This window comes from Notothenia coriiceps, unplaced genomic scaffold, assembly GCF_000735185.1.
Source record: "Notothenia coriiceps isolate Sejong01 unplaced genomic scaffold, NC01 NC01_scaffold00036511, whole genome shotgun sequence".
Lineage (NCBI taxonomy): Eukaryota > Metazoa > Chordata > Actinopteri > Perciformes > Nototheniidae > Notothenia > Notothenia coriiceps.
In genome coordinates this window covers 532,435-559,410 of record NW_011369212.1, presented here as the reverse complement: position 1 = coordinate 559,410, position 26,976 = coordinate 532,435, and the positions used below count along the sequence as shown (strand labels likewise).

The window sequence follows — 26,976 nt, the reverse complement described above, 5'->3', positions numbered from 1 at the left end:
GCGGGGATTGTTGTTAGCTTCTGCTGCGCTAACGGATATAAGAAGCTGTTTCTACAATAATGTGGAGGGAGAGTTCTGTCCTGTCAGACTGAGAGGCTCAGTGAGGTAAAGGACTCTTGAGGGTTTAGATAGTTCACTTTAGTCTAAGTTATCTCAGTGGGTATCAAACGTTTTGATCACAATTTATGTAAACAAATATTTCCAAGGCACACCTTTATAATTATTAGGATAAATAAAAACAGGTTTGAAATCATTCCAATGTATACTATAGGACAGTAAACCAAAAATATCATTTAAAACTGGAGAGATTTAAAAATATACATAAATAAATAAATGTTAACTGGTAAAATAAGATATGAGTGAACAACACAAATAAAATAAGTTACATGTATTTGTTATTGGCTATGGTAGGTTATTGGAAATGTTCACATACCTACTTATTTGATTAATAAAATGCAAACCGATCTTTTTCATATGGGTGTTTAGAGTTGTACCCCCTAGATCAGTCTCTAATTGGGCGCTCAAAGTGCACCAAATTGAAGCATTTTACTTTCAAATGCTAAAAAAATCTTCCCGAGGGGGTACCCCCGGACCCCTAGAGGATGTGGAGTCCACCCCCCAAATTAAAACATGTTATAATACTAAATAAATTTGAAGCCTTGTTATATAAGCTGTCCACCATGTCAATATATTTCTCTTTTTGTAGTGTATTGATCTTTTGTAGAGGTTTTTCATTACCAGCTAAAATCTTGCCTATAGGGCAGCACATTGGTCAGAACCAGCCCTGGTGTCATCCCCACAGGCACCCCCCACTTTGAAACATGTTCCCACGGCTATGTACTCCGCGGACAGAGCGGAAGGATTGCGCAACGATCAGCTGTTGAGCCATGCGGAGGGCCGCAAGTAAATAAAAGACGGATAAAGAACAGTGAGTAAAGGACTAATATTAGGAATGAGATGAACTCTTAAGCCAGAAGAAAGATATTAAAGATGATCGGGATGTGGATGCTGGATGCCTGCCAAGATAAAGAAACGGAATGGAGCAGAGAGAAATGTTTGTGACGACGCAATGTTTGGATTAAAGTGCGGATTGAACGATCAAAATATGTGAGAATTAGGAGGTGCGACAAAATTACATCCTTAATATCAAAATTCTTCCCGTTATGTTGTTAACATATAATGATGCTTGTTATTCATGTTTTGACCTTCGGAGCACGCTCTAAGATTAGGTGAATATAAATGCGTGGTGACTCGAGTCTAGTACGTGTGTGCGTAGCTAGTTATATACAATTTTAGGTTAATATCTTTAGGGACTATTTTATCCGTTAAAATCAAAAGTCATAAGCTTCACTTAATTGCTACCTCTGAAACGTATGGTTAATCCTGACTTCATAAAAGTAATACTCGACCTAAAAATATTGTTCGTCAACGTTTGTTACTAATCAGTTCGGTAACTAACCAAAACAACCTTCAAAATATTGTGTTTTTCCGTCACAAAATGAAGTAAATAAAAAGCTACTAAACTTTTTTTTGCCAAAGCTAAATTAAAATCCGACGAATCCCCGTCAAACCGAATTAAGGGAGAACTGTGATTGAGCTTATCATTGGCCAACTACTCCAAAGAACGGAGTGTAGGAAACAACGACAATGGAAGGACGTCTCCTAACAACTGACGTCGTCTAAGGGTTTCCTACGTACCTACATGTCTTCTCGACGACGAAATCAAACTTTCTCTCCTTGTAATAAGTCATGTACCGACTCTTCGACTTAGACCGAAGAGTAAAAAATGTAAATCCTTGTGGTTATCAGTAGTATTTAAACCAGTTCTGTCAAGAACTAGATGGACCTTACAAACCTTGTTGAACATTCTTGCACCGAAAAGTTTATGTGACTTGTTCTTTATGTTTGTTTACTAGTTGGAATAAATAAGAAAGTTTGATAAGGCATAGTTACTGTAAAGAAGAACCGTGAAAAACCTAAATACTTTTCTACTAAACAACGAATCTAAGAGAACTCCCGAAAATCGAAGCCCGGATTGGGTACTTCCTTCCGAGTAGGACTTTTCTGAGTTCGTAGTCCGTGTCCCTCTCAAACAGTAATCCAAACGTCCATCTCGACGGTCACAACGAACCAAACTTTAGTTTGTTAATTTCGATCAACTTGACGGAGCTACGACATACCCCCACGACCCACTAATAGGATAGTCTCCACAAAGCACCGGGTAAGAACACCCTATAGATTTTTGACAAGGTTCAAGTTGTCCCTAGGCGAAGAACTGAGTGTGCAATTTTTTGTGGTTTATATTTATCTCGGTTATAAGTTTTTGTTTATATAAGTAAAAGAAGAACAGTAATCAAGTATCGTACTCTAAGTAGAACTCAAGTATTTTTTTTTTTTATCTAAAAAGCATCGAAGTCTGGTCGACGCTACTTAAAGAAAGAAGTCGACTGGAACTCAAAAAGGGAGCGTATAAGAGAGGAGACCCTTTCAGTACTACTATGACTAACTGTTCCTTCTAACGGTCAAACAAGTTAAGGCACTCTACGCAAATGACTACCGGTGACCAGAAGGTTTACACAGGTGTCGACACAACTTGAATTCCGCAGGTAACTGCGGGTGGATTCCTCTAAGAATGTCGTATTCCTGGTAATGGAAACCGATAAATACTAAACGGTCCCGAGGGGTAAGGAACCCCTGTACATGAGGTAATTCTCAAGGTGCAGCGTAGTTAAGACGATCAACATAAAGGAGTTTCATTACGGTTGGACAACTCTGGAACACCTCCTTTTCCAAGGAGAAACAGTGACCATAGAAACAAACACCATAACGTCTAGTTAATTTTCAATAAAGGGTGGGTTCCCCTGACACATCAGGTCAATAAAGTATTTGCATAGGTGACAAGAACCTCGGGACAACTCCTCTGGCACTCAGAAGGCAGGACACGGAGCGCCAGCCGTAGCTATAAAAGACATGTATTCACAACACACCCAGAAACGATTATGAACGTACCGTCGGCTCCAAATGAATTCGGACCAAACGACAAACAACCCAATTCTATCATCTATCGGAAATATCCACTACCGTATTACGCGTACGTTCTCCATGCTATAAACCTTTATAGTGGATATCCTTAACACCTACACGTCCCTTAACGACTCCGAACAACATGATTAGCGAGTCTGGATTTGGGAATTTGTTTCCATAGATCTACACAAGGAGAGAAACCACTAGTCTATAGTCTCGTATAGCTGTACGGATATAAAAGAGGTTGAGGGAGGATAGCGCGTAACATAGCCCGGCAGAGGATAAAGCATAGTAGAACACATTCTATGTCCTCACACTCAGAGTAGTGTACAGACGGCGAAAGCAGGGGAGGTGAGGTCGATGAGAGCGTAGAGTACAGATCCAGTGGGGCACTTCGAGGCCGGGGACTGGGAAAATCACGCGCGCGCATCGCGCTCCTCCGACCAGAGCGCTCACACCTTGTATAACCAGATCAAAGAAGGGTAGAGGTTCGTCTGAGAAGTCGGGCTCGAGGGAGGACTCGACTCGCGCGCGTCGCGGTAATAACCCATTGCGCGCGTAGGGTTGTCGAGCTCTCGTCGTAAAGTTGACGTGGTGTCATAGGCCTCGCCTATTACGCTCCTTATTACTAATGCTGGTCGCTCTGTTGTCAAAACATAGTTGTATAACGCTGAGGGAGGAGTGGTAACGCTGTTAACCTTACAAACCTATACGATATCTTTCAGACCGAGCTACTGTTCCCAATATAACAGACCCTCCTCGTATCAACCTTCATACAAGACATAATACTTACAAAACACATTTTCTAACTATCGTCCATGATATGAAAGGATGAGTAAACCTAGGGATATCAAGGGGCATATAATTTGTATACTTTGATGTATCTTATTATCTTCATTAGTTAGATCATAACCCTCGGGAGAAGGCACCGGAGACTACGGAAGCCGGGCGGAATCTGAGGCTAGGTTCTCTCGACGGACTCGAGCGGATACAAGAGCCCGGGTGACTCGCGAACCCATTACCTACAAGTCCGGGGTTTGCCCACGGCGGATGGACTATCTATTAGCAAGCGTCCCGGATTCCGTCTGTGGCGAAGGAGCGGCGCAGCCGCTCGACCAAGGTCTCCTAACGCATACACGGAGTGGTTCGGACCTCCAACTCCAGACCCAACGACACTTCGCTACAGATCGTTACCCGACGTTTCATAAGTAAGTACAGGTAGAGAAAGTACATGACGCTTTTTGGACGAACATCGGGTACGGGGCCGCCGGGTGCACTCTCTCATTTATTTGTCTTCCTATTTTTTGGGCACCATTTTCCCGGATATAATTTCTTACTCACTGGAGAATTCGGGCTCTTCTATTTTTTTTTTAATTTTTCTACTAGGCCACTTTTACACCTATATACGACCTACGGGACCCGGTTTTCTATTTTCTTGCAATAAGTTTGTGGTAACACTCGAGGCGGGAGTTCTACTCGACAAGAAGCACTCTGGCACCTTAGACGAGGAGATTAGACAGTATAATTATCTTCACGCCTCGGACACGCTTGGCCACGTTGCTAGGCTACGAACCTACGTGCAAAAGAGGCACTCTTCGATGCAAACTTGGCATACGTCGATCTCCGTCCTAGTTCTCCAAACGACAACAACAACAAACATACCACACCTTTTATTAGTCCTTTGGAGCATCAAGTTAGCCTTTAGACTCCCCGTTTGTTTACGTACCCCAATAGTTACTACGCGGGGACACGGCGACCCGGCGGAGAGCGACCTAGCTCCCTTTTTTTGGTGGAGCGCGCGCGACGCAGCCTGTACACAGGGATAACATATCCCGAGCTATGGTACCTGGCTTGCGGGTAGCAGAAAGCATAAAGTCCTCTCATATCCCGCTTCGTATCACACTTATGCTCATCAAGCGCTCGTGCTGAGCATTCGTGCGCGCAAAGTCGTGAGGGTGATAGCCGATATTCGCACGCAGAAGCTCAGAACCACTCACAGAACAAAAAGAAACAACCAGACCTCAAAGAAGTCAAACGCACCGTGAAATAAACAACAAAACCAAGACCAAAAAAAAAAAAAAAAAAAAAAAACACAAAAAAAAAAAAAAAAAAAAAAAAAAACAAAACGAACAGAAAAAAAAAAAAAAAAAACAGAACGAAAGAGAAAAAAAAACAAACAAAAACGTCAAAAAAAGAAAAAACCAAGAAAACGCCACGGGAGACACGACGCGGAAGCGTACTAAACGACTCTAAAAAATGTGAGAAGGTAACAGATAAAATAGTCCCAACCAAGAAGTCGGTAAGTAACTGTGCTTAAAGGAACAGGAATCCTTCCATGCTAGCAAATAAGTANATAGCTTCTTTTTTTCACAGCAGCATTGGATCAGTTCAGTTGTGCAGCATTGGATCAAAACAAAAATAAAGCTTATGTAGCAGTAAGCTAACGAGTACTGATAAGCTTTATTTTTGTTTTGATCCAATGCTGCACAACTGAACTGATCCAATGCTGCTGTGAAAAAAAGAAGCTATATCCATGTTGGATAGAATATCCAATTTAAATAAAAAAATAACCTTAAGGGACAACTTGAATGCTTTTTTCTTTTTTTTCTCTTAATGCATTGCATAAAGATCGGATCGGGAAAAATCGGTATCGGCAAATGATCGGGATCGGGAGCAAAAAAAGGTGATCGGGACATCCCTACCTAAAAGCATCTATCAGTCTACATGTACGCTATATTTAAAATGTTTTCACGGCATTACCTTGCTGTCAGACGGCCCTTTCTGACTACAGGGTTTCCCACACAGACTTTACTGGTGCGGGCCGCCCAGGTATATTAACGTCCGCCAAAGTATATTTCGCGACCCATTTAGGTTTAATCTTTTTGTTATCCGTCCAGGAGCACAACGCCATCTGCAATCGATTAACTACCCCTCCTGTACGCTCTGCTATCGCGTGAAGGGTCTGCTTTATGCGCTCCGCACTAACTCCGCTGCGAGGCTCCTGCGAGCAGTTCATGAGCGAGCAGTAATTTTACCCCTTTGTCCTGTGAGGTCAAATTACAGTTTTCTTCAATGGAGTTTGGTGGCTCAGTAGTCTAAATATAGCAATTCAATAAACACTTTTCCTTAACAAAGGAACACAACCTTCGCAAATGTGCCTGAACAAGCGGCCTTTACCAAAATGATTCCAAAAAGAGCCAGAATTCAATTTAAGCTTTCAGTGTTTTAATACCTTCTTACACAGTCTGTGTTTTACTGTAGCTTTAAATGAGGTTCAGGTGGTTTTCCTGTTAGTTTTTTTCAGCAGGACCCTAAGTAACCTGCTCTGGGTCTTGCTTGGACATTTTCACAATTAATGAAAAAAGTAACGTTACAGAACAAGCACAGAATCGTACATTGAGTTCCTTATTTTACAAGATGGCAGCAGGTGAGTATCCGGCCTGAAGTCGTATATCAGTGTCAAGCTGTGAGACACTCCCAGAGACACTTATAGCTCAGCAAATACCTCTGCGGTAGAGCGAGGAGATTACAGTCGGAGGTTCGATTCCCACCAAGGACAGAGACAAAAGGAACAACTCTTGTAAAATAGTTTCATAGGAAATGGATGATGTAGTTTAAGTTAATATTACAATATTGTAAGACAACATCTTGTATACCAATATCTGTCATTTAATATATATATATATATATATTTTTTAAAGTCATTAATAATAATTACTACAAAGCACTTCTGTCTGAATTAAAATATAGTTGTTTTAAAAGTATTTTTCTTCAGAACTGAAATGGAAAAATTAGCTTGTCCGTTTCAAGTGAAATTACTGAGAAAAATGTAATGAATATGTTAACAAGAATGCATAGTTATTAAGACAAGTGGACACATTATGTCCTGACCAGTATGCACTGTTGTTTTCTGGGTAATGGGGCTTAAAGGCTGGCAGCTTGAGTGCAGTTTGTTAATGCCATTAAACACATTGGAAATAATGTAGTGTGTGTCATCAAAACACAATCACCAAATAATATTTTCTCAAATGTTTTCACGTGCAGTCCTGTGATCAAACCAGTCATTTATAGAAATGATTCAGACCCCTAAAAACCCTCCACAGGGAACGGCACAATGACTCCATTATTTAATTTTAGACTGATCATGTATTCCACTACACAGTGACACATGACTCCTGTAAAAAATAACTTACGGTGACGACTCGTACCTGAAATGTATCGGCAAATAAAACCAGAACATGAAAAGCTTAAGCTGTCGGCTCCAGGTTTTAACTCTCTGCGGCCAGAAGTGACTGTTGGTCCAGCTATGTTTAGGGTGGCATGTGATGTGACTCTAATCTGGTTACATTTGCTCGGATTGGCCTAGACTTAATACTGTCCTAAACGAAAGTCTGTTCAACAATTACAAAATACACTATAGTATAGAGTGTTGTTTAATTACAACCTGAATAGAAATATACTTGTTACCTCCTGCAGGACACATAATTAGTACTAAAATAGTTTTTATTGTCTTTTTCCCTGATATTTGTGCTCATACAAATGTATTATGGATATATTGAACTTGTAGATTTTCTTAAACCAAGTGAGAATTACTTGTTTCTACTCAATTCTGATGCTAAATGCTTCACAACTCTCTGCTGTAGATTAAGATTTTACGCTAAATTTGTGTTATTGGTTCAATCCTACAGGTCTTCTTCAGGGCTGGAACGTAAACCTAAACTGCAGAGGTAACCAAACAAGAAACGGCCGCATACAAATAATCAGTTTGGCCATGTGATGTTTTGATTATAAAATCAGGGAGTTCATTAAACACACTAATTTCTTCTGAAGATTCTGATAAATGTAATGCCAACAAATTAAATAATCAACTTTATGATTTATGTCAGCTGATTTCTGACTGTGATTTTGTTCTTCCTTCTCATATGATTTTAAACGTTGTATTTGTCCAATGATTTCAGGGATTATGCCTTTGGGAAAGTTCAATAAAAAATCATGCTTGAAGAAGAGGAGATGGATATCCCAGGAATTCATTAAGTTACACTGCAGGCTACAACTAAGAACGTTTTAGTATAGACTTATACAAATTGGTACCATTTTAAAGTATGCCAAACTTTCTATTGGCAACTCCTGTTTGCAATGTAACATATTGTTGGTTGCATGTCCTGTAGATTTCATTATGTCCATTAGGGGTGCAACAACTAATCGACTTAATCGATTAAAATCGATTACCAAATTAGTTGGCAACTAATTCAGTCGTCGATTCGTTGGTGACGTCATCACATGTGTTCTACACCCTGTTAAACTCCAAAGTTATCGCTCTTTTTTATGGGTACAGGAGACATTTAAAACATATGTCATATGTATTATTGCTACATAAACATTATATCGCAGTCTTAGTGTCGCCAACTCCGTTTCTAATATGCAATATGACTACAAAATGCGTCTATAATGTATTTTCGATCTTCCCAATTCAGACGAGAGATCTCTCCCCCGCCTGCTTGCGAGGGGGCGGGGCAGTTTACACACACACGCAGGAGATGGCAAACTATCATATTAATTCAGATCGATTCAGCGGAGCGCGAGAGTTCCTTACGAGATGATCCCAGGGACACAAAGAAAAAACACATCAAATCTACACCTGTAGGTTAATTGAAAAACAGAGACATGAATCCTATATCAACTTCTCTGAAGTAAATAATTTCACAAAGCTTCTATCCGCGGACATTGTTTTTCGCTATCCCGGACTCTGTTACCATAAGGCATGGACACAACATATAATATCTGTACATACATAACAGAATGGTTTATATAATAGTACAAGGGTTTTTAAGAAGCTAACATAAACATTATACCTTGCCTCTTAGACTATGATCGCCTCTAATGTGCTCATGGCCAATCTGAACCGGGTTATTCTAATATGCAATAATATTTATCTGACTTACAGTGAGCCTGCACAGGTAAAATATACCTTCCTTGTATACATTGTTCAAATGTGTGAGACAAATGAAATCATTTATTCTGATCTTGGCCCAATTGCATGTTCTCAGAGAGCGATAGAGAGTATCCTACTGCATACTCGGACATTAGGGCTGCAACAAAACGACTAATTTGATAATCGATCTCAGATCTATCGAGCTTGCGAGGGTTAGACGGTGGCAGTGATATACGATATAATCAGATTTATTCGGATCGACATACAGCAGGTTTTTAACATGCAGCATGAGAACACTAGCACTTCTACGAGGTGATGGTTAAACTTATGACCGTCCTGCGAGATGCGATCTGGCTTACATACAATCGCTGGGTTACCAAAGTGCAATAACAGTTTATCCATGTAATCCCTTTTAACGATGGTATTACACGGGGTCTCTGTTGTAACACAGAACAAGTGAGCAATTTGTCTAAACATTTAGCAAAAGTGCACCACATTCAGACGGAGGAATGCACCAGGTTCGACTGTCTTCTAGCAGCTCGGTAACCCCGTCCACGAGTAAACGTTTCCACGTTGCAGGTGTTATGTAACCTAGAGCAACACACAGAGGTTTAACTTCAGTTATAAAAACATAGGTTAGATGATTAAGGGTATCTGTATATGTATTCTTGATTAAAAGTTTCAGCTATTCTGTTTAAGTGTAACAGTACTAACTCTAAAGCACCAGTCACAAATTGTGGAACAAACTAACATGTGCTCGGTTATTTAATATGATTTGTTAAAACATTGTTGTTCTCTTTTGATGTGAGGAATATTATGTATTTAATTCAAAATAAAAAGCATGTTTAGTTTTGTCCATTTGTTTAGTTAAGTTATACCTTATTTCTGGTCAAAAGAACCGTTAATACATCGTTTTAAAAGGACGGATCGATAAGCAGTGTCGATATACAGTGTAGTACAGTTAAAGACCTTAACGATCCGAATAATCGTAGTTAATCGTTTCATTAATCGATAGATTAATCGATTATCAAATTAGTCGTTTGTTGCAGCCCTAATGTCCCATATTGATGAAATCTACAGGACATGCAACCAACAATATGGTTTCTTTGTCCACATTGAAAGTACAACGAGGGTATTTTTCACCTGTGCAGGCCACGTAAGAAATATGTCGTAACCCGTTTCAAGAATGGCTATCTAAAGGCAAGGTTGTTTTCTTAAACCTTTGAATATTTAACCTTCAGAGCGTATTATAGTGTTGTCAGCTAGACAGAGTCGGGAGCTTGGGAGTAATATTCTAAGAGAAAGTTAATGGTTCATGTTGTTTTTCAATTTACTGGTAATTTTGTGTGTTTTCTTTGTGTCCTGGGATTGTAAGATTGTGTTGTTTGATTAATATGATAGTTTGTTATTTAAAGGGGACCTATCATGCAAAATGCACTTTTTGATGTCTTTTATACATAAATATGTGAAGGGAGCTCACGCAGCGTCAGAAAATAAAACCCTCTCTCTTTTCGTCCGTACCCAAATCTTTTAAAAACTGGTGTACAACGAGCGGATACAGATTTGCTGCCGATCTGACGTCAAATCGGCGGCGGACCCACAGAAAGTTGCTATCAGAAACAATGCCTGACGTGTTTTGGACGTAATCTCGTCTTTGTTTACATTAGCAAGCCTCGCTAACCCTCAGAGCTAACCTGTACTGGAGAACACATGTGTTTTTAAAAAGTAGGACATACAAAAATAACTCACCTTGTGATAAACCCGCAAGAGAAAAAGCATTTGAGCTCAATACTGTTTCAGAAATAATCCTTGATGTGGTTTAGAACAGGATGGTGTTTTATCACAGCAGAATTTAACTTTATCTCCGGTAGAATTCTGATCAGGCATTAGCTCTGCCTACTCTTCTTTTTTTTTTTATAGAAAAAACCCAAAATCTGCATTTCTCTAACAGGGCTGGAAAAGAGGGGTATGAGCAGTATGAGGCATGGCTACAATGGCTGATCTGTTTGGTATTTTAAGCAAAAAACTTCAGACATGTTTTGTATAGGTAGGCCCTACAATATATATTTCCAATATAGCATGATAGGTCCACTTTAAACAAGGCTCATGGACTCCAGAGGATTTATTTTAGCCTTTTGTACTATTAAGTCGTTTTTGTTGGATTTGTCACTGACTCTCACCCCAGCTTTAGAATAGCTACAGGCTGTTTTGCAAACGGCACACGATAATCTGCTAAAATCTCTTTGTGGTTAAACCAGAAAAGCATAAGTGCCATGTGATTTTCAGCTTTTATCCACTACACATTTTGTTGTGCACGCCTGCCAGAAGTAGTGTTGTTTGGTAAAATAATCAGACACAGTTCTCCTCGTTAATTCAACTCAGCTTGATTTGCATTTACAAGCCATCTGTTATTCGTAAGTTTCCTGTCTTTGGCAACAAGTAGTGGTGACGTGTAAGAATGTGCTGTATTTATTAATATTTGGATTATATTTTTACGTCTGACTAACTTGTTTTAAAATTGCCCATGTTGCACTTCTGAGAAATCCTGAGGATTACACGTCACTAAACCTAATCACTTCCTCCTGATCAGGGAGGAATTCTTTCCATTCTTGTCTCATCACGACAGCTGTCTCCTTTTTGTTTGCTTTCAGCTTTCTTTATCTTTCTCCATAGCAAACTGTCATGTCCCCACCTTACTACCAGATGAGGCATTTTTAACAAATATTTACATACCCATATGACTTGTTGTGTAAGAAAACGCCAACCCGACAATGTCAAGTTGTGATATATTTAATAATATTTTAAATTGGGTAAGGAATACCCTGCAGGGACCTACGTGATGTCCTCCTTTAGATTTTCTTTAACTACACATGGACGCTTTAATTAAGACTTGCCAAGCTGAGAATTACTGTCACTTAGTATTTATAGCTTCTTTCACACATGTCACATTTCCACTACATGGCACGGATCTTCTTGACTTATTTTTGGTACAAGGTACTTTTCAGAATCTCGTTTTCCACTGCAGATCATAACGCATCTGTGTGATCAGCTGTTTGCTTTAATGGCAATACTTGAGACTCATCCTATCATTTCTTTTTTATCGTCCCAATGGGGAAAATGTAGCTTCAAAAATGCTTAAAGGTAAGGTAGGTAAGAATGGAGAAACCAGCTCGAGTGCGCTAGAATTTTGAAAATACACAGCCGGAAAAAAATCTGCCCCTTCCTTCAGACTTCCTTACAGAGCCCCTCCTCCAACACACACGAACGCGCACATGACCAATTAGGGCACGAGATAAGTTTGTGCACAGATGGAAGGCTGACAGGCAGGTAGGCCATCCAGTTATTTTAGCCGGGCCGGGTCAGATGATTGGTTGTGCTTTTTACAGCGCCACGGCTTCCACAGATGACTTTTTTAATGTATTTATTGTCAAAGCATTTAATATATTCATTGCTATTGGGATGTTAAGAGCATTCCATGGAATATAACAAGTGTTTCTGAAGTGAATTACCTACCCCACCTTTAATGTGTAAATTCTAGTTTTAAAATGCATCATGAGCTGCGTCTTCTTTCCACGTGGAACCTCGTTTCAAGTCAGCCAAACTTAACCCTTTTGGTCCCGTCTTGCACTTTTACTTCTTTCATTCACAGCACTGCCGTCCTTGTATCTTCCCTGAGGTTTTGTAGACTTTCTATCTCAAGCTTCATTCCTTGGTAATCGGATTTTATCTGTCACTTTCCCTTGTCTTTCTTTTCTGGGCTAACTAAACTCTTTCTCCTGCTTTCTCTTGTTTCCTCCACAGATGTACCTTCTCCTTCTAAAGCTCAGCCTCATCCTCTGATGCAATTCCCAACAGGCAAGTCCTCTCTGCTCGCTGTGTTTCCTCCTTTATTTACTTTCACCACTTTTTTTTTTGTTCACTCCCTGCCCTTGTATGCATGTAAGAAGCTGTAGATTCTTTTAACTTAACATAGGATGCTTGTGAGTTTGTAACTTAACACAACACTAAATGGTTTGACTTTGCTTGTATTGCATTGTGACTCACATGTGATTGTTCTTGTAGAGTAGATTGAGATGAACTTACACATGTAGTATTGTAGGAATAATGATTCTCCTCAGTGATTGACAAATTGATCATACTTAACAAAATTGTGTAAGGATCGTTGAGAGGAATTATTATCTACTATATTTAACAGTTTGTGTTTTGATTGAGCATGGTATATTGGCGCCAGACCTGGGACAAAGACATATTTTACCACCATGCATCAAACTAGGGTGGTAAATACAGACCACCAGACAAATGCTGCCACATCTTGACTGGAAGACAGTCTGCTTTACAAAGTCCTTTTTCTATGCCCAAAACATAGCTGATTGCCCTAAACACACATAACCTTCCCTACTTTATTTACCTTCAATACTCAAGACCTAGCCTATTTTAATAGGACCATTATTTACAAAATGAACATCATGCTGTTTTAAACTAGACATTCAAATGTAAACTCATCGGGAAACCTCTGGTATTAAATCCAGGAAAAGGTACGGTAGTTTTCTTATAGGCTTCTATACAATCACACTTCTGTTTGTTTTTGCAACCAGGCGATCACATGACCAGCACTCAGCCAATCTTAACGTATCATGGTTTAATTTATTTCAAAATCAATCAATCTCGGATTAACTATCAGTCCTTAAACAATTTATATGAATCAGATATAACAAGATTATTTGAGCATGATGTCAACCTAATTTAGTTCAAATTCAGTCCTTGTTAAAAAAAATTGTAATGTTTTCTTGACTGTATCAAAAAAAGTTTAAAATTTAACAAAACTGTCAGTCATTTCCTAAATGGTAAGTGAACTGTCTACCAGCCACCTCTTTTAGCAGCACTTGTCTGGTTGTTTTTGTTAAAGTGTTTGTAGTATTTGTTCTACCCAGGTGTGGTGCACTGTAAGGAATGGAGTATGTCTTTGATATGTGCTGTATTGCATTCTTCCTCCTCCCTCTCTACTCAAGCTCTTGGGCAGAAGGGTGATTCCCCTGCTCCCATCTCTCCTCTCTCTCCTCTTCACTCCCCCGACTCTCTGGAGGAGCTTTCTCTGAATGAGAGTCCCAACCAGCCCCCTACTTCGGGATTCGCTGCATCCTTTGGCTCCTACTCCACTGTACCCCCCACTAATCAGTCCAAGGACATGCCTTGGGTTGGTGAAGAGGGTGACTCCGGACCGGGTCGTAGTAAGATTAAGGAAGATTCCTTAACTGGTCCTTACCTGAGTTTAGGGAAAGATCCAGGGCCTCATAATCCGTGTGAAGACAGCGGCGTGTCTTTCTCACCCGAGGAGAAGATGATTAGCTCAGACAGGTCCTCCACTGGCCCTTCCCCCGTGAGCCCCCAGATGAAGGTACCCGAGTCTCACCTTGCCTCCTCTAACCCAACAGAGCACTGGGATTCACCGTTTCTAGCATCCCAAGACGACTCCAAGGCCTCAATGGATACCTTCTCCAAGGACTCGGCTCCCATTAGCTCTACCAGGTATGAGGAAGAACTCCAAGACAACCAGTCTGATGACGATGATGATATGATGTATGAGGTGAAGAAGAAGAACAACAACCCATTTGAGGGCTATTCCCCACTGGCGGACAGCGGCTACTCCAATTTTGGAGATTCCAAGTCCGACAGCAAGCCTTCAAAATTGTCCGATTCCCCTACTCCTGATCTGGTCCAGTATGGCGTGAGTGGAGAATTCCAGGATACCCCACTATCTTTCTTAGACAAGGGGGAAAAGTTTGAGACTGGAAAGATGGCCGCTGATTCACTCATGCAGTCAGTGAATCGGTTCTCATCTGATCTGAAAGATGAAGATGAAGAGGAAGAAGAGGATTCTCCTCTACCGACATCTCTTCCAGACATCCTGAAGACTTCCCCGCTCAACCCAGAGAAACTGGACTCCGGCTCCTCCGAGGGAAGCCCGGAGCAGAGTCCCATTCTTGAACGGAGGATGATGGAGTCTCCCAACCCTCCAATCAATCTGTCGGTCAACAATCCGTTTGCCTTTGATGCCAAAGTGTCCCTGTTGAAGGAGATGACTGAGCAGTTGGAAGTGAAGTCGACCGACAAACCCAAAGTCGAAGACGACCAAAGCTTTGGCGCATTCGATCTTGTCAAAGAGATGGAGGAAACAACCCCAACTAAGGTCAAAGAGGAAGAACCGGTTACGATTGAGCAGAAAGATTGGTTTGCAAGCCAAGATTCTCTCAAAATGACCGAAAAGTTTGAGCCTCTTGACTTTCAGAGCAAGAAAAACCCAGCTGAGGATTCAGATTCAGAGTCGCCAACAGCAGACTCCCTGTCTCCAGTCCTGGAAGCCATGGCCAAGAACCCCGCTAGCTTCCAGGTGGAAACGGAGAAGATGGACCAGAAGATGATGGAGGTTGAGGAGCCAGAGATGGCAGAGGAAGTGTCCGAGCATGAAGTGTCCTCTGAGGAGTTTGAGTTCATCGAGCGACCACCAAGGGGCGTCATTGACGAGTTTCTTGAGGCTCTGGACACTTCCAAGTTTGCCTCCTCCAAGCCCCCAGAGATCCCCATGGATGATGATCCAAGCTTCGGGCACCGAGACGTGGCTCCAGCTCCCTCTGAGGTCAAAGAGGAGGCTCCAAGCCAGAGCTCCTACCGCCTCCTCACCCAGGACTCCCCCCAGAAGAGCAAGGCCGAGCTGGAGAAGCTTGACATTCAGCAGCCACCATCCCAAGCTCCGCTCACCCACTCCCCTGTTCGCAAACCAGAAGAGGCAGTCGCTAAGAAGAGCATGTTTACGATGCCAAGCGTGAACATAAGAGCAGGTAAAAAAACAAACAGCATGGAAACATCCCCCCACCCCTCCACATCCTCCTCAGTTTTCACCGGCTCTTCCATATCCATCGGCATCATTTTCATCTTCACTCCTTTGTTCTCCTGAGTTATTTTCTTCCAACCAACCAGCAGCCAGTATTCCACTTTAAATTCCATCTCTTTCCTCTCACCTTTCCTTTCTTGCATCGTCCCCTTCTTGTTTTTCTCTGCATATTCTTTGAAAGTTAACCCTCGCATTTTGTTACGTCTGGTTTAATTTGTTTTTTTTTGCTGCATTTTGTGCATTTCTTTCATTCAAATAACATCATATTCTTTGTACCTGTTCACTTTATTTTTACATGTTAAGATGTGGCAAGTAAATTGTGATATTTTCACGTCTCCTGTTCCAATTATCAGCTACTTAGTTATATTTTAAGATGCACAAAAAGGTATTTAAGATACTTAATGCACAATGAGCAGAAATTGTGGGATAGAGACACGTATACAGTCACTCTTTCTTAGAGTTAGATTACCTTTCGGTCTGCTTTTAACTTCTCTCGGTTCTAGAAATAACTTGAGATGCCAAACTGAAACCAAACACCGTCTTGTAGCCCCCGACACCTACTCACAACTCTGCATACACAGCTACCAGCCGCACCCTGGTATTGCGATTGAACAATCTCTCCCACACCCTGTAATGATAACATAATTGCATCAGTTGTAAACACCTGAGGATAAATACTGAACATCGATCTCTGTCAAACTACTAAAGCTGTAGGACTTTAGACGCTGGTGAACTTTCTAGTTAGTAGTAACCACTGAAAATATTTACCTAGGTATACATTCTTTTGACCTAAGGACTTTGTTTAACTGCTGGATAAGTGATATATTAAGCTATAAGGCAATTTAAGGTTTGTGGCAGGTATAAGGCAGTCAAAATGAATGAATGCAATTTTCATTTTGCATATTTAAGACCTTAATCTTGACAATTTCTTCATTTTGTTCTCAGTAAATGACCCACATCCCTTGGCTATTTACTAAGTATATCATTCACCTACACCTGGCTGCGTTCATACTTAAGTTTCATTTGTTAAATCAAGTCAAACTGGCAAATATTTGCTTGTTCGAATTAGGAGTTGCATACTTTTCTCTCCATTAATGTCAGTAATCTGAATCTCTTTGGACAACAGATATTCGAAGATAATTCTATTACTTCTATTTCATTTTTAAACTATCATGAAAACAATCAGCACTAAGGATGAATGGTGAGTTGTTGTTTTTTTGCAAGATGTATTTCCACTGTTGTCGACAGAACTCCTGCAATTGATGGAAAGAGTCCAAGTTTTAAAATCTTTTAATTTGTGATGTTAAACCTGAGTGTTTGCAGTAGGTCTTGTGGCATTTGTGTTTGAGTACATCTTTAATGTAAATAATTTCACATGGATTGTCAGACAGATGCCTTCTTCAGGCTTTTAGAAAGTGATGAATGACCCTCTGAAGACAACAGCACTGCTTAGGCCTTCAGTTAAATGGATGACTCAGTTTTTTTCCAGAGGTGATATTGATCAGTTAACACACACACATATTTATGCAGTGTTGCAGACATACTGTCTAACTGGAGCAGTAGGACTTTGCTCTGTAACTGTGTGTGTGTGTGTGTTGGAGGGATCTCCTGTTAATTAAAGCCGCCGCCTCCTCCTCCTTCTCCTCCCTGCATTGCGACACTGGCAGGCCCACAAAGGGTTCTCCGACCCAGAAACACTCGGCAGACGTTCTTCATTAAACAACCCAAGGTGCAGCGCTGCATTAAAACATAAATCTCCTCCATGCTGACGGCAGCTCTCTTCATCAGAGCTTTTCTCTACCAATCTAAATAAGGTATCCTAATGATGCCACTAACGATAGAACTATACCTTTCTTTACTCATCACATTTCTTTTTTATAAATAGCTTCACGAAATGGCAGCGTAGGGTTATTTTTAGGGCTGCAACTGACCTTTTAAAAAAAAAATGTATTCAATATTTAGATTCTTAGTTTGGTCTAAACTTTGTTTGGATAGCAACAAGTCAGATGCAGCACAAGATTCTTTACTATAAGGAACAATGGAAATAACCAAAGTGATAGAAAGCCATATTCAGCAGACAATACAACCAAATGAAAAAAAGGTATGTAAAGTATTTCAATAAGGTCCATCAGCGCAACATTTTTAGCAAAAGGGGATTTAATTTTGTGTAATTAATTGAAATCAAAGTTTATCAACAATTAATTCAGACCTTACCTTGCACCCCAATAGCTGGTTTGGTCACAGTGGTCTAGCTGGTCACCATTAGCTGGCCGGGATAGCTGGTTTAGCTGGTCTAGCTGGTCACCATTAGCTGGTCAGATTGGTATGATCCTGAGTAGAACTTTAACTGGGATTACTTGATGGTTAAGCTGGTCATATATGATGATGAAACACTCTCCCCCAATTGCAGTAGCTCAATGAACATCTATCATTTCAGATCAGAGCACCTACCTTACCAGAAAGGTACCAGAATGTATTGTCTGGTAAATAAATACTCATACATCAAATGATTAGAAGCAGGAAAATAATTTATAACACACAATGAACATTAATACACATTTGAAAACATTTTCAAAATACCCATTGCTTCATATTTTGAAGTAGTTTCCTTCAACTGTTTCTTTCCGCTTTTCACAAGGTCCTGAATTTTTTGTGAAATGTAGTAACCGGCCAACTTCTCCCTCTCGGTCTTTTCCACGTTTTGTGAATCCAGCCATCCTCTGAAGAAAGGAAAAACAGATTAACTTTTAGCTTTGTGTTATGATTACTTAAATATGTGCACTGTTAGGTGAAGAAGAAAAATGTAGTCTTGAACATTCACTGTGATTGGGTCTATTATCCACCTAATACACCGTATTTAATTTTTTTCTTAATTTAAATTATTTAATTTCATATTCTGTTCTTGTAAATATTATATTACATGTATATAAACTTTTTGCACCACTTTTTATTTAGTATTTTATTATATGTTGCATTGTTGGAGGAGCAGAATTTCATTGACATTTCTACACTGTAGCTGCTGAGCATATGAGAAAACACAGACACTCATCACCGAGGTCACAATATCTATCAATCGATCCAGCAGAGCAATAGCCTATAGGCAAAACCCAGAAGATCAACAAAATGACATAAAATGAACTTACCAAAGCTGAAGTAGATGGTCAACTTCATTCACTTTCTTTCCGTTTTACTGATTTTAATCGCTATACACTCCTCGCTCTCATTCCCTCTTCACTACAGGGTGAAAACTACACTTTTCGCGGCACACATACTTACAGCCAATCAGCTCTCTGAATTATGAGATGACGTTTGGTAGGTATGTCAGCACAGTGCCCCTATGGTGATTTTTTCTNCCAACAGCAGCTTCAAAAAAAACTATTGCCCTCAAAGAAAAAACAAACACGCCCTGTTGTCGTGAGAGAAAAAGTGCAGAAGGAAACATCCATGTAAACTCAGTGTGCTGCTCTGTGATGCTAGTTCAGATACTTGGCATCTCATCTTGGGTGCAAGGTCATCAATGTTTGGGCTCAGGCTCCGAGCTGAGGAAACCCTCAGGATGGAGTGAAGGTGTGCGTGCAATATACCGGCGGGCCAGATCTAATAGTAATTAGAAATTATCCTGCGGGCTGAAATTAAATCCACCAAGGGCCTGATTTGGCCCCCGGGCCTTGAGTTTGACACATGTGACTTAGACGGTGAGAGACGTGGGCTAGATCGGGGCTTGACCCACGTCGCTCAAAACAGCTCAATAGGCACACTGTAGACACTAATTAGAAGAACACGGACTAAAACAGCAATGTACAGACGAATCATATGATTAAACATGATCTTAAAATATATTTTAAGATGTATTTTCTTTGTATTTATTTCGAATTATCACTTGAATTACTTTCTGCTGACACTAGGTGGGGCTGTGCCACTGCTGGTAATGTAAAGTGATTTTGAGCACCTGTAAAAAGCGCTAAAATAAATGCAATGAATTATTATTAATATTTAATTTTTTTGTTATTCTTCTATGTAGACCTGTCTTCTTACTGAAGTTAATTAAGTCTTTTAAAATATATAGAAAATCAGTCCATATAACTTTTGACACCCTGGTGTTATGGTAGTAACAGTATGAGACTTAAATGCAAAAATAAGTATCTAATACAAAATTATTATTATTCATTTGAATTATAACTCAAATACCTTTCCATGTTTAAGACTGTTTTTAAATGAGTTTGAATGAAAATGTTCTGTAAAAGATAATGAAGATGGTTTGTAGAATGAGACTGGTTCCCTCTAGTGGGAGATGTCATTAATTACAACTCTCCACATATTTATTTTTTATACCTGAAGTCAAGTATATCTTTACTGAGGGTTTGTTTTGCTTCTGACTTATGGTAAACTGAGCTCTCCTTCTTCTCTAGGTTGGGAAATTAATAAATGAATGCCAGGAAATCTGAGAGAATGTACTTGTGGCAAATATCTTTATGTTAGTTTTGATGTCTTGCACCTATAAATAATCTAACAAAAGTTATCCATTTCTGGACTGAAACAGGATATTCCATTATTTAATATATAAATACATAATAATATACACTATAATTGATATTTTTTTAAAACTACTCGCAGGCAGTTTTTATATATTGTAGTTTGATCTTGTTCTTAAACTCCTATATTATACAACTATACTTGAATTCAACTGTACTATTTTAAACAATAAGATAAATGAGGATGGTTATTCATTTAGTTTTTTACCAGTTTAATGAAACAAATTATGTACAATAAAAAGAACCCAAATCCCACAGATGGACAGAAATCACTCGTCAGCACATTTGATAACGCAGCAGGGGGAGGAGGGAGATAAAGCATGCGGGAGGGAGGAGAAAGGGAAGATTAGTGAGGAGGTAAAGGGAGACGATGCCAAAAAGACTAAGCAGAGAGGAAGGCGTGTGAGGAGGGGGAGGGGGAGGGGGGTGAGGCAGAGACGTTTATAGTTGCTGCGTCAGAGCGCTGGCAACAGACAGTCAGCTGACGGTTCATTTGCTCCCTCGCTGCAGTCGTCTCCCCCCCACAGGAAGCCTTGCTTGGATTCTCCCCTCCCCTCAATCCCTCCCTCCCTCCCTCCTCCTGCAGCCACACACATTTCTTCACACACACAGCTGCTGCCTCTCGCTCGTTTCTGTGGGGAATGTGTGTTTGCTGATCGGACGGCATGGAGAACAACTCAATGGACGAGAAGGAGTCGGCTGCAAAGCTCTGGAAAACACAGGGTACATGCACCACCTCCACCTTTGATTTATTTAGGCACTGTCAGGGGGGGGGGGAGCGCACTGCTGCTGCAAGGTGCTCCTGGGGACAAACGCGCTGTCCACCATGGCTTTAATTTCACTGCTTTGGCTTGAATGGATTGTTTGACATTGATTGTTAAACGAAGGCGTTGCAGCACATTCAGCTGCTGAGTCCATCGAGTTGGACACTGTAGGCTTGGATGTGGAAACTTATTTTCTAGAATATTCTTTTGAAAAATTGTGGTTTTATTGACCAAATTGCAAGGTGATATCTTTATATGCCTTGTGTCAGTCCAAAACCGAAAGATGTTTGCTTTACTTTGATGGGAAACAGAGAGAACCAGCAAATGTGAAAGGCTGAGTGTTTAGAGAAATGTTTGCATGCACCATTACATTCATGATTTAACTTCTTAACAAAACAGTTACTAGTGGATCAACTTGTCATTGCAGCTGTAACCAAGACGAGCAATTATTTAAATATCATTGGATTTCTGTTGGTGTCTGGAGTTTGAACATTTGACTGTAATGGGGGAATTTCAAGATGTTTTTCATGTTGCTTGATACGCGTGTGGGACTAGTTTTTGTCAAAGGCGTGAGATGTCCTCTGCTGTCCTCACAGTTGACATGATTGCAGTTTTTTTCTGTGCTCGTCCTGCAAGGAGGACCTTTGGCCAGTCAGCCTCTGTGACCAAAGGTAGAGAGGAGGAGGGATTTGAGAGAGGAGTGACGTTATCTGGCAGTTTAATGATTGGCTCTTGTGTCGGGATATGCTGATGAGCTGGAGAAGAGTCAGGACGAACCCTTTAGGAGTTTGGCAGCTGTCTGCACTCTGTGTGACGAGTAACACGATCAACTGCAATCGATTACATTACTTTAAAAATGCTTGAATGTGATTACACTACTCTAAGAATTGATTTCTACATGATTCATCAACAGAATCACTCGTCAACCAATTGATTTGTTTTACTCAAGTTGTCAAGACACTTAAATTATATTACGGTGATGATAAAGGCTTGGAGAGGCCCGACATTTTTTGGTTTAGGTGCCAAATTTAACTTGTAAAACCTGATGGATAAATAAGCTCAGGATCGTATTTTGTTTCTGCTACTTGTGTAATTATTTAGAGAAACTCATTGAGAAATGGCAATGTGTCTTTAGGACCTGTACTTATGATTATAGTCATGACCAATAATACTTGATCAAATGTTAGTTATTTTGATTACTAGTTAATTATTTGAACAGGCTAAAAAACGGCTTTGTTGTGATTATTGATCGTTATTATGAGGATGCAGCATTAGTTTAGGGTTATTCTTCTCTAAATGAAGTAGGATCTCCAATATGACGGTAAAGTAATATTGTCGCCCCCTAATCATAAATAGTGTTTTTTATGAAAGGTGTCAATAGTCTGTAATATAATTCATATATCACAAGTCCTCAACATGTTAATTAGCTAATGGCGACAAATGTATGACATTTGAAATGAATGAAAATGTTTGTTTGAGACTTCAAGGTATTTAGAGAGTTGCTGCTGATCTGAGGACTAATTGTGTTTTTTACTAAGCCAGGCTTTAGAGTTTGACGTTTACAGTTAGAATAATTAATGTTGGTCAAAAGACCAATGGCTGACTTGAATTGATCATGTTATTTTCAGACGTGTTATAATCGACCCCCTTTTGAAGGCCTGTGCTTCATGTAAATGAAACAAAGAGACTACTATGGATACAATAAAACACAAATAATATAAGTTATCACACACTGTCTGCTGATCTTCATGTGTACCTCTGTCGCTTCTTATCTCAACACTGAGGCCTTTGTGCTGTGTGTGTGTGTCGTTCATCAAGCTGTCATTTGTTAAGCCTGTAACTAGCAATGAGGACAAAGTGTTGAAAGAAGTTGCTTTTGTTTCTGTCGGGAGGGGGGGGGCTGTTGAGTAAGGGCGGGGTTCAAAGAGAAACGGCACTTTATTGTGTGCGTGTCTGACTGCAATAGTATTGAAGCAATCAGGCATTATCTTGTCAGTGAGCCATAGGTCATACATGGTCATACGATGATCTAACTGTTATCACCAGAAAAAGACCAAATGGACTCGAATTAACCTTCGTTTTACTAAAAATGTCCGTTCACTCTAGCGTTAATTTAACAGTGTGGGGTCTAATTCAACATTACATTGCGACCACATTATTCATTCACTTCATTCAACAGTTTGCTTGAATAGTTCCTCCTATAATGCAGTATTTCAAGTTTCAATTGACCGTCTCTTTGCTAATTCAAAGCCCTGTTTGAACTGTAAAAGCTGCAGGACCAAACATTAAAAAAAGACTTTGGACTGAGCATAGCTGTATGCAATATCATGTTGTTTATCAACTATATATTTTAAGTATCAAATGATTAATTGTGCTTAGTTTTTCACTTTGTTTGGGGCCAGTTTTCTCCCAGCATGCACCTGGTGTTCCCATACCTCCTTGCAGTTCCTTACATGGATTTATTTCTAAAGGATGATTTCTTTTTTTCACCCGCAGTGGGTTGGATTTGAATTCCTAAATGTTATCTTTTCTGCTCGGTTGTCCTTTTACAGCCACATTATGCAACACTCCTCTCGTGCAGCGGTCACAATCCCTTTATTAAGCCATTTCTTCATGATAACAGATGGCCTTTCACACACATATTCTCTGTCTGCTTCGGGTGAACTTTGGACAGCATGTAGTGTCTTAACCATGCAGGACGTGTCTTTACCACCCTGATCGTATTTAGAGATGTATTATATTCATTAGTCTCATACCGGACGAACAAAAGGCAACACTAAGTTCAGTCTGATGTGAAGCAGTACTTGTTGAGGCAACCAACCAAGCATTTCATATAGATTTTACTTAAAAATTCACTACGATAAAATCCCATTTTCTTTTTTTCATTCCCCAATTTGATTGAATATACCTCCCCAGTAGAATGATTTTGGTTATTTTTCTTAAAAGTTTCTTTCTCGTTTTAATCTAATTTCGACTGAAATCAAGTGTAAAAGTGGCGTTTATAAGTAACCAGTTATCTTAGACGTTTTCAATGAAAGTTATCAAATGCATGTATTTGGAGAACAAGGTACAATATTTTCCTCTGAGGAGGAGGAAGTATAAAGTAGCTTAAATAATGGAAGTATGTTGCCTGCAACATATAGTTATGTTTTCTACAAGAACAAAAAACAAAACTGTTTTATTACAATTCTATAAAGATAATTGGTGACATTTCCCTTAATTTCCAGTATTCTGCCCTTAAAACAACTTGGCTTTTTTTTTATTTAAAAAAAGACGAAGTAGTTATTTTTGATATACTTAGATATTATTTTTCTAGAAAGTATCTTACTCATTTTTGAGTGTTTCTTATTATTTTGAGATACTATTACTAATCAGTCATCAGTATCGACTTGTGAAAAAGTATTTTTCACATTTGCAGACATGGGCAATGTTACTTTTATATAACAGTAAATTGGTATTGGTCAGGCGTCCATCCGGAGAGAGAGGCCAAGCTGCGCATGTGTCCCCCCGCCTCTTCCTCTCCTCCCCGTCTCTCTCTGCCAGGCAGAGCCGCTGTGTCGCTGTACGCTCTACTGGAGGTTCAAGATGGACGCCAAACAGGGTCAGTCTGCTCATAATCTTTCGTTAACCGAGCCCCTAAAACCTCTTTTACATGTCGCTTTCTGCGCACGTGTGTATTACCGGGTTAGTTTGCATGAGCACCAGGGAAAAGGTCGGGTTCATGCCGGGCAGAGAGCGAGGGGAGCGGGACACCGCGGAGGTCACGCTGTACGGTTTGACGTTTTGTCCCCACGGTGAGGGGGGCACCCCGGGTCCATGTTGGAAAGAGAGCTGGTGATTAAACATAGCGACCGGGGTTTAGATCGCTGTGATGCGGGTCTATTTTTAGCCTAGTGATGTTAGCACGCCTGCTACCATATGTAGCCAGACAGCCACATTTGGACCTGCTCCTCCTCCTCCTCTTCCTTATGTTGGCTCCTCTTCCCGGGTGTTTGCATCCAGACAGCGGCCCACTGTGTCAACACCTCTGGGCGCAGCTGCTGTTAGCTGCTAGCATCAAGTTAGCATGATGAGATGTTTAATAATGAGGGGAGAGCTAGCTCCAAGCTAAAGCTAGCTGTCAACGCCCACATGGGCACCCCGCTATTCTCAATGAGAAGCTTCCAGAACATGAAGCTGCCTTTTCATGATTATCTCTTCTAAATTACTGTTTTGAAAGCTGCAACCAAGAGGAACTGATCTCTGGTTCTTTTGTTTGCCATTGTAAAACAACAGCTGCACTGAAATTGCAACTGACGGTTTTTTTTTAACCGAATACAGGAAAAGTTTTGACTAAATGTTGAAACATGCTTCCAGTCAAATACAAAAATATATATAAATAAAAAATGAACAGTACATAATACAAACTATTTAGTGTATTCATACAGAATACAACTAAATGCATTAAACATCAATAGCAAAAACACCAGTTCTTAAAGTATAAGAAGAAAATAAAAAAATAGATTGCACTGATGGAAAAGCTAGACGAGCAAAGGAAATATTAAGACATCTTTGTGAGGAATTTATATCTACAAAGATTATGTTTGACATTTATTTTGGATGAAATAATACTCAAAATTGTCAGATTTCATCATCCATTATTTTGCATCCACCTCAATTTGCATTTTAAATTCTGCTTTTTATCTTTGGATGTAAATCAGGCTTGGAGACATAATATATTTTAAAATGGTTTGTATTTTATACTTTAATCACAAGTGAACCTTTAATAATGACAGTAGATTGTAATTTCCGCTAAGCGATGCAGAAAATGAGACTTCAGATTCCAGTGTGCAGTTTGACGTCACTCCTCAGTGTCACACCAAACGGCACGAAGAGTCTGCAGGGAACCACGACTCCTCCGCTGCTAATAATGTCCGTTGACCTGCCTGGAATTCCCTGATGAAATTGAAGTGTGCTCCAACATGAGCTCAGCTGTGAGACTGACCCCCTCCCTCCCAAAATCTTCACCACCTCCCTGTCTATCTGGGTCCCTGCACCACCCGACACGTCATAAAAACCACCCATATGTAACATTTGGGTCTTTTTGAAAACTCTACCCTGATTTAAAGGTGACCTATCATGCAAAATGCACTTTTGTACGTCTTGTATACATGAATATGTGTCCCCGGTGTTCCAGGGAACTCACCAAGTGTCAGAAAACACAACCCTCTCTATTTTCCTCCATACCCAAATCTCTAAAAAAGGGGCTGCAACGGATCTGATACAGACTGATCCAGATTTGAACACTTCTATGACGTCACAGAAGTGGCGCTACGGCTATTGGGCCAACTCCACCAATCAGGAGGAGACAGCCACGGACATTGCCGTTGGAAAGCGCTGGAGACGCTGTAGTACATATGCCAGGCCTGTAGATGGTGCTGTTCTCACAGAATCAGCCCATGATGACGGTGTTAAATTGAGAAAAATGAGGAATGGCTAAAATGCATGATCTGTTTGGTATTTTGAAAAATAAAAAGTATAAATATGCCTTATATAGGTATGGTCCTACACTATATTATTCAAAAATAGCATGATAGGTCCACTCTAACTTGATCATTTCTCCGTGTAGTTGGACCCCATTGCCTCTTAAAATATGGCTAATAAAGAACATAACAGTGTTTTAAGCCAAACATACTTTCCTGTCCTGCACAATCTCAGGCAGTCAAATGAAAGAAACAACTCATCAGAGATTCATCTGTACACGGCAGCATCACAAACATGCTACACATAAAGCGGGAACAATGAAATCTGTGTTTTCGAAGCCTGCCCGAGGAACGCTAGGGTCTGAATCGTTTA

At 40.1% G+C, this 26,976-nt stretch overlaps 1 protein-coding gene across 4 annotated transcripts in view; it reads left to right on the top strand.

Moving 5' to 3' along the window:
- LOC104963892 (reticulon-4-like) overlaps positions 1-26,976 on the top strand; it is a 46,621-nt gene that overhangs the window by 10,263 nt on the left and 9,382 nt on the right. The window contains exons 2-4 of one of the 4 annotated variants that reach the window (XM_010792567.1): positions 7,713-7,751; positions 12,758-12,811; positions 13,966-15,792. In XM_010792567.1, coding sequence (XP_010790869.1) covers positions 7,713-7,751; positions 12,758-12,811; positions 13,966-15,792 — 1,920 coding nt within the window. The remainder of the gene's footprint in view (positions 1-7,712; positions 7,752-12,757; positions 12,812-13,965; positions 15,793-26,976) is intronic. The other 3 variants (XM_010792569.1, XM_010792568.1, XM_010792570.1) reach the window with 3 other exon arrangements.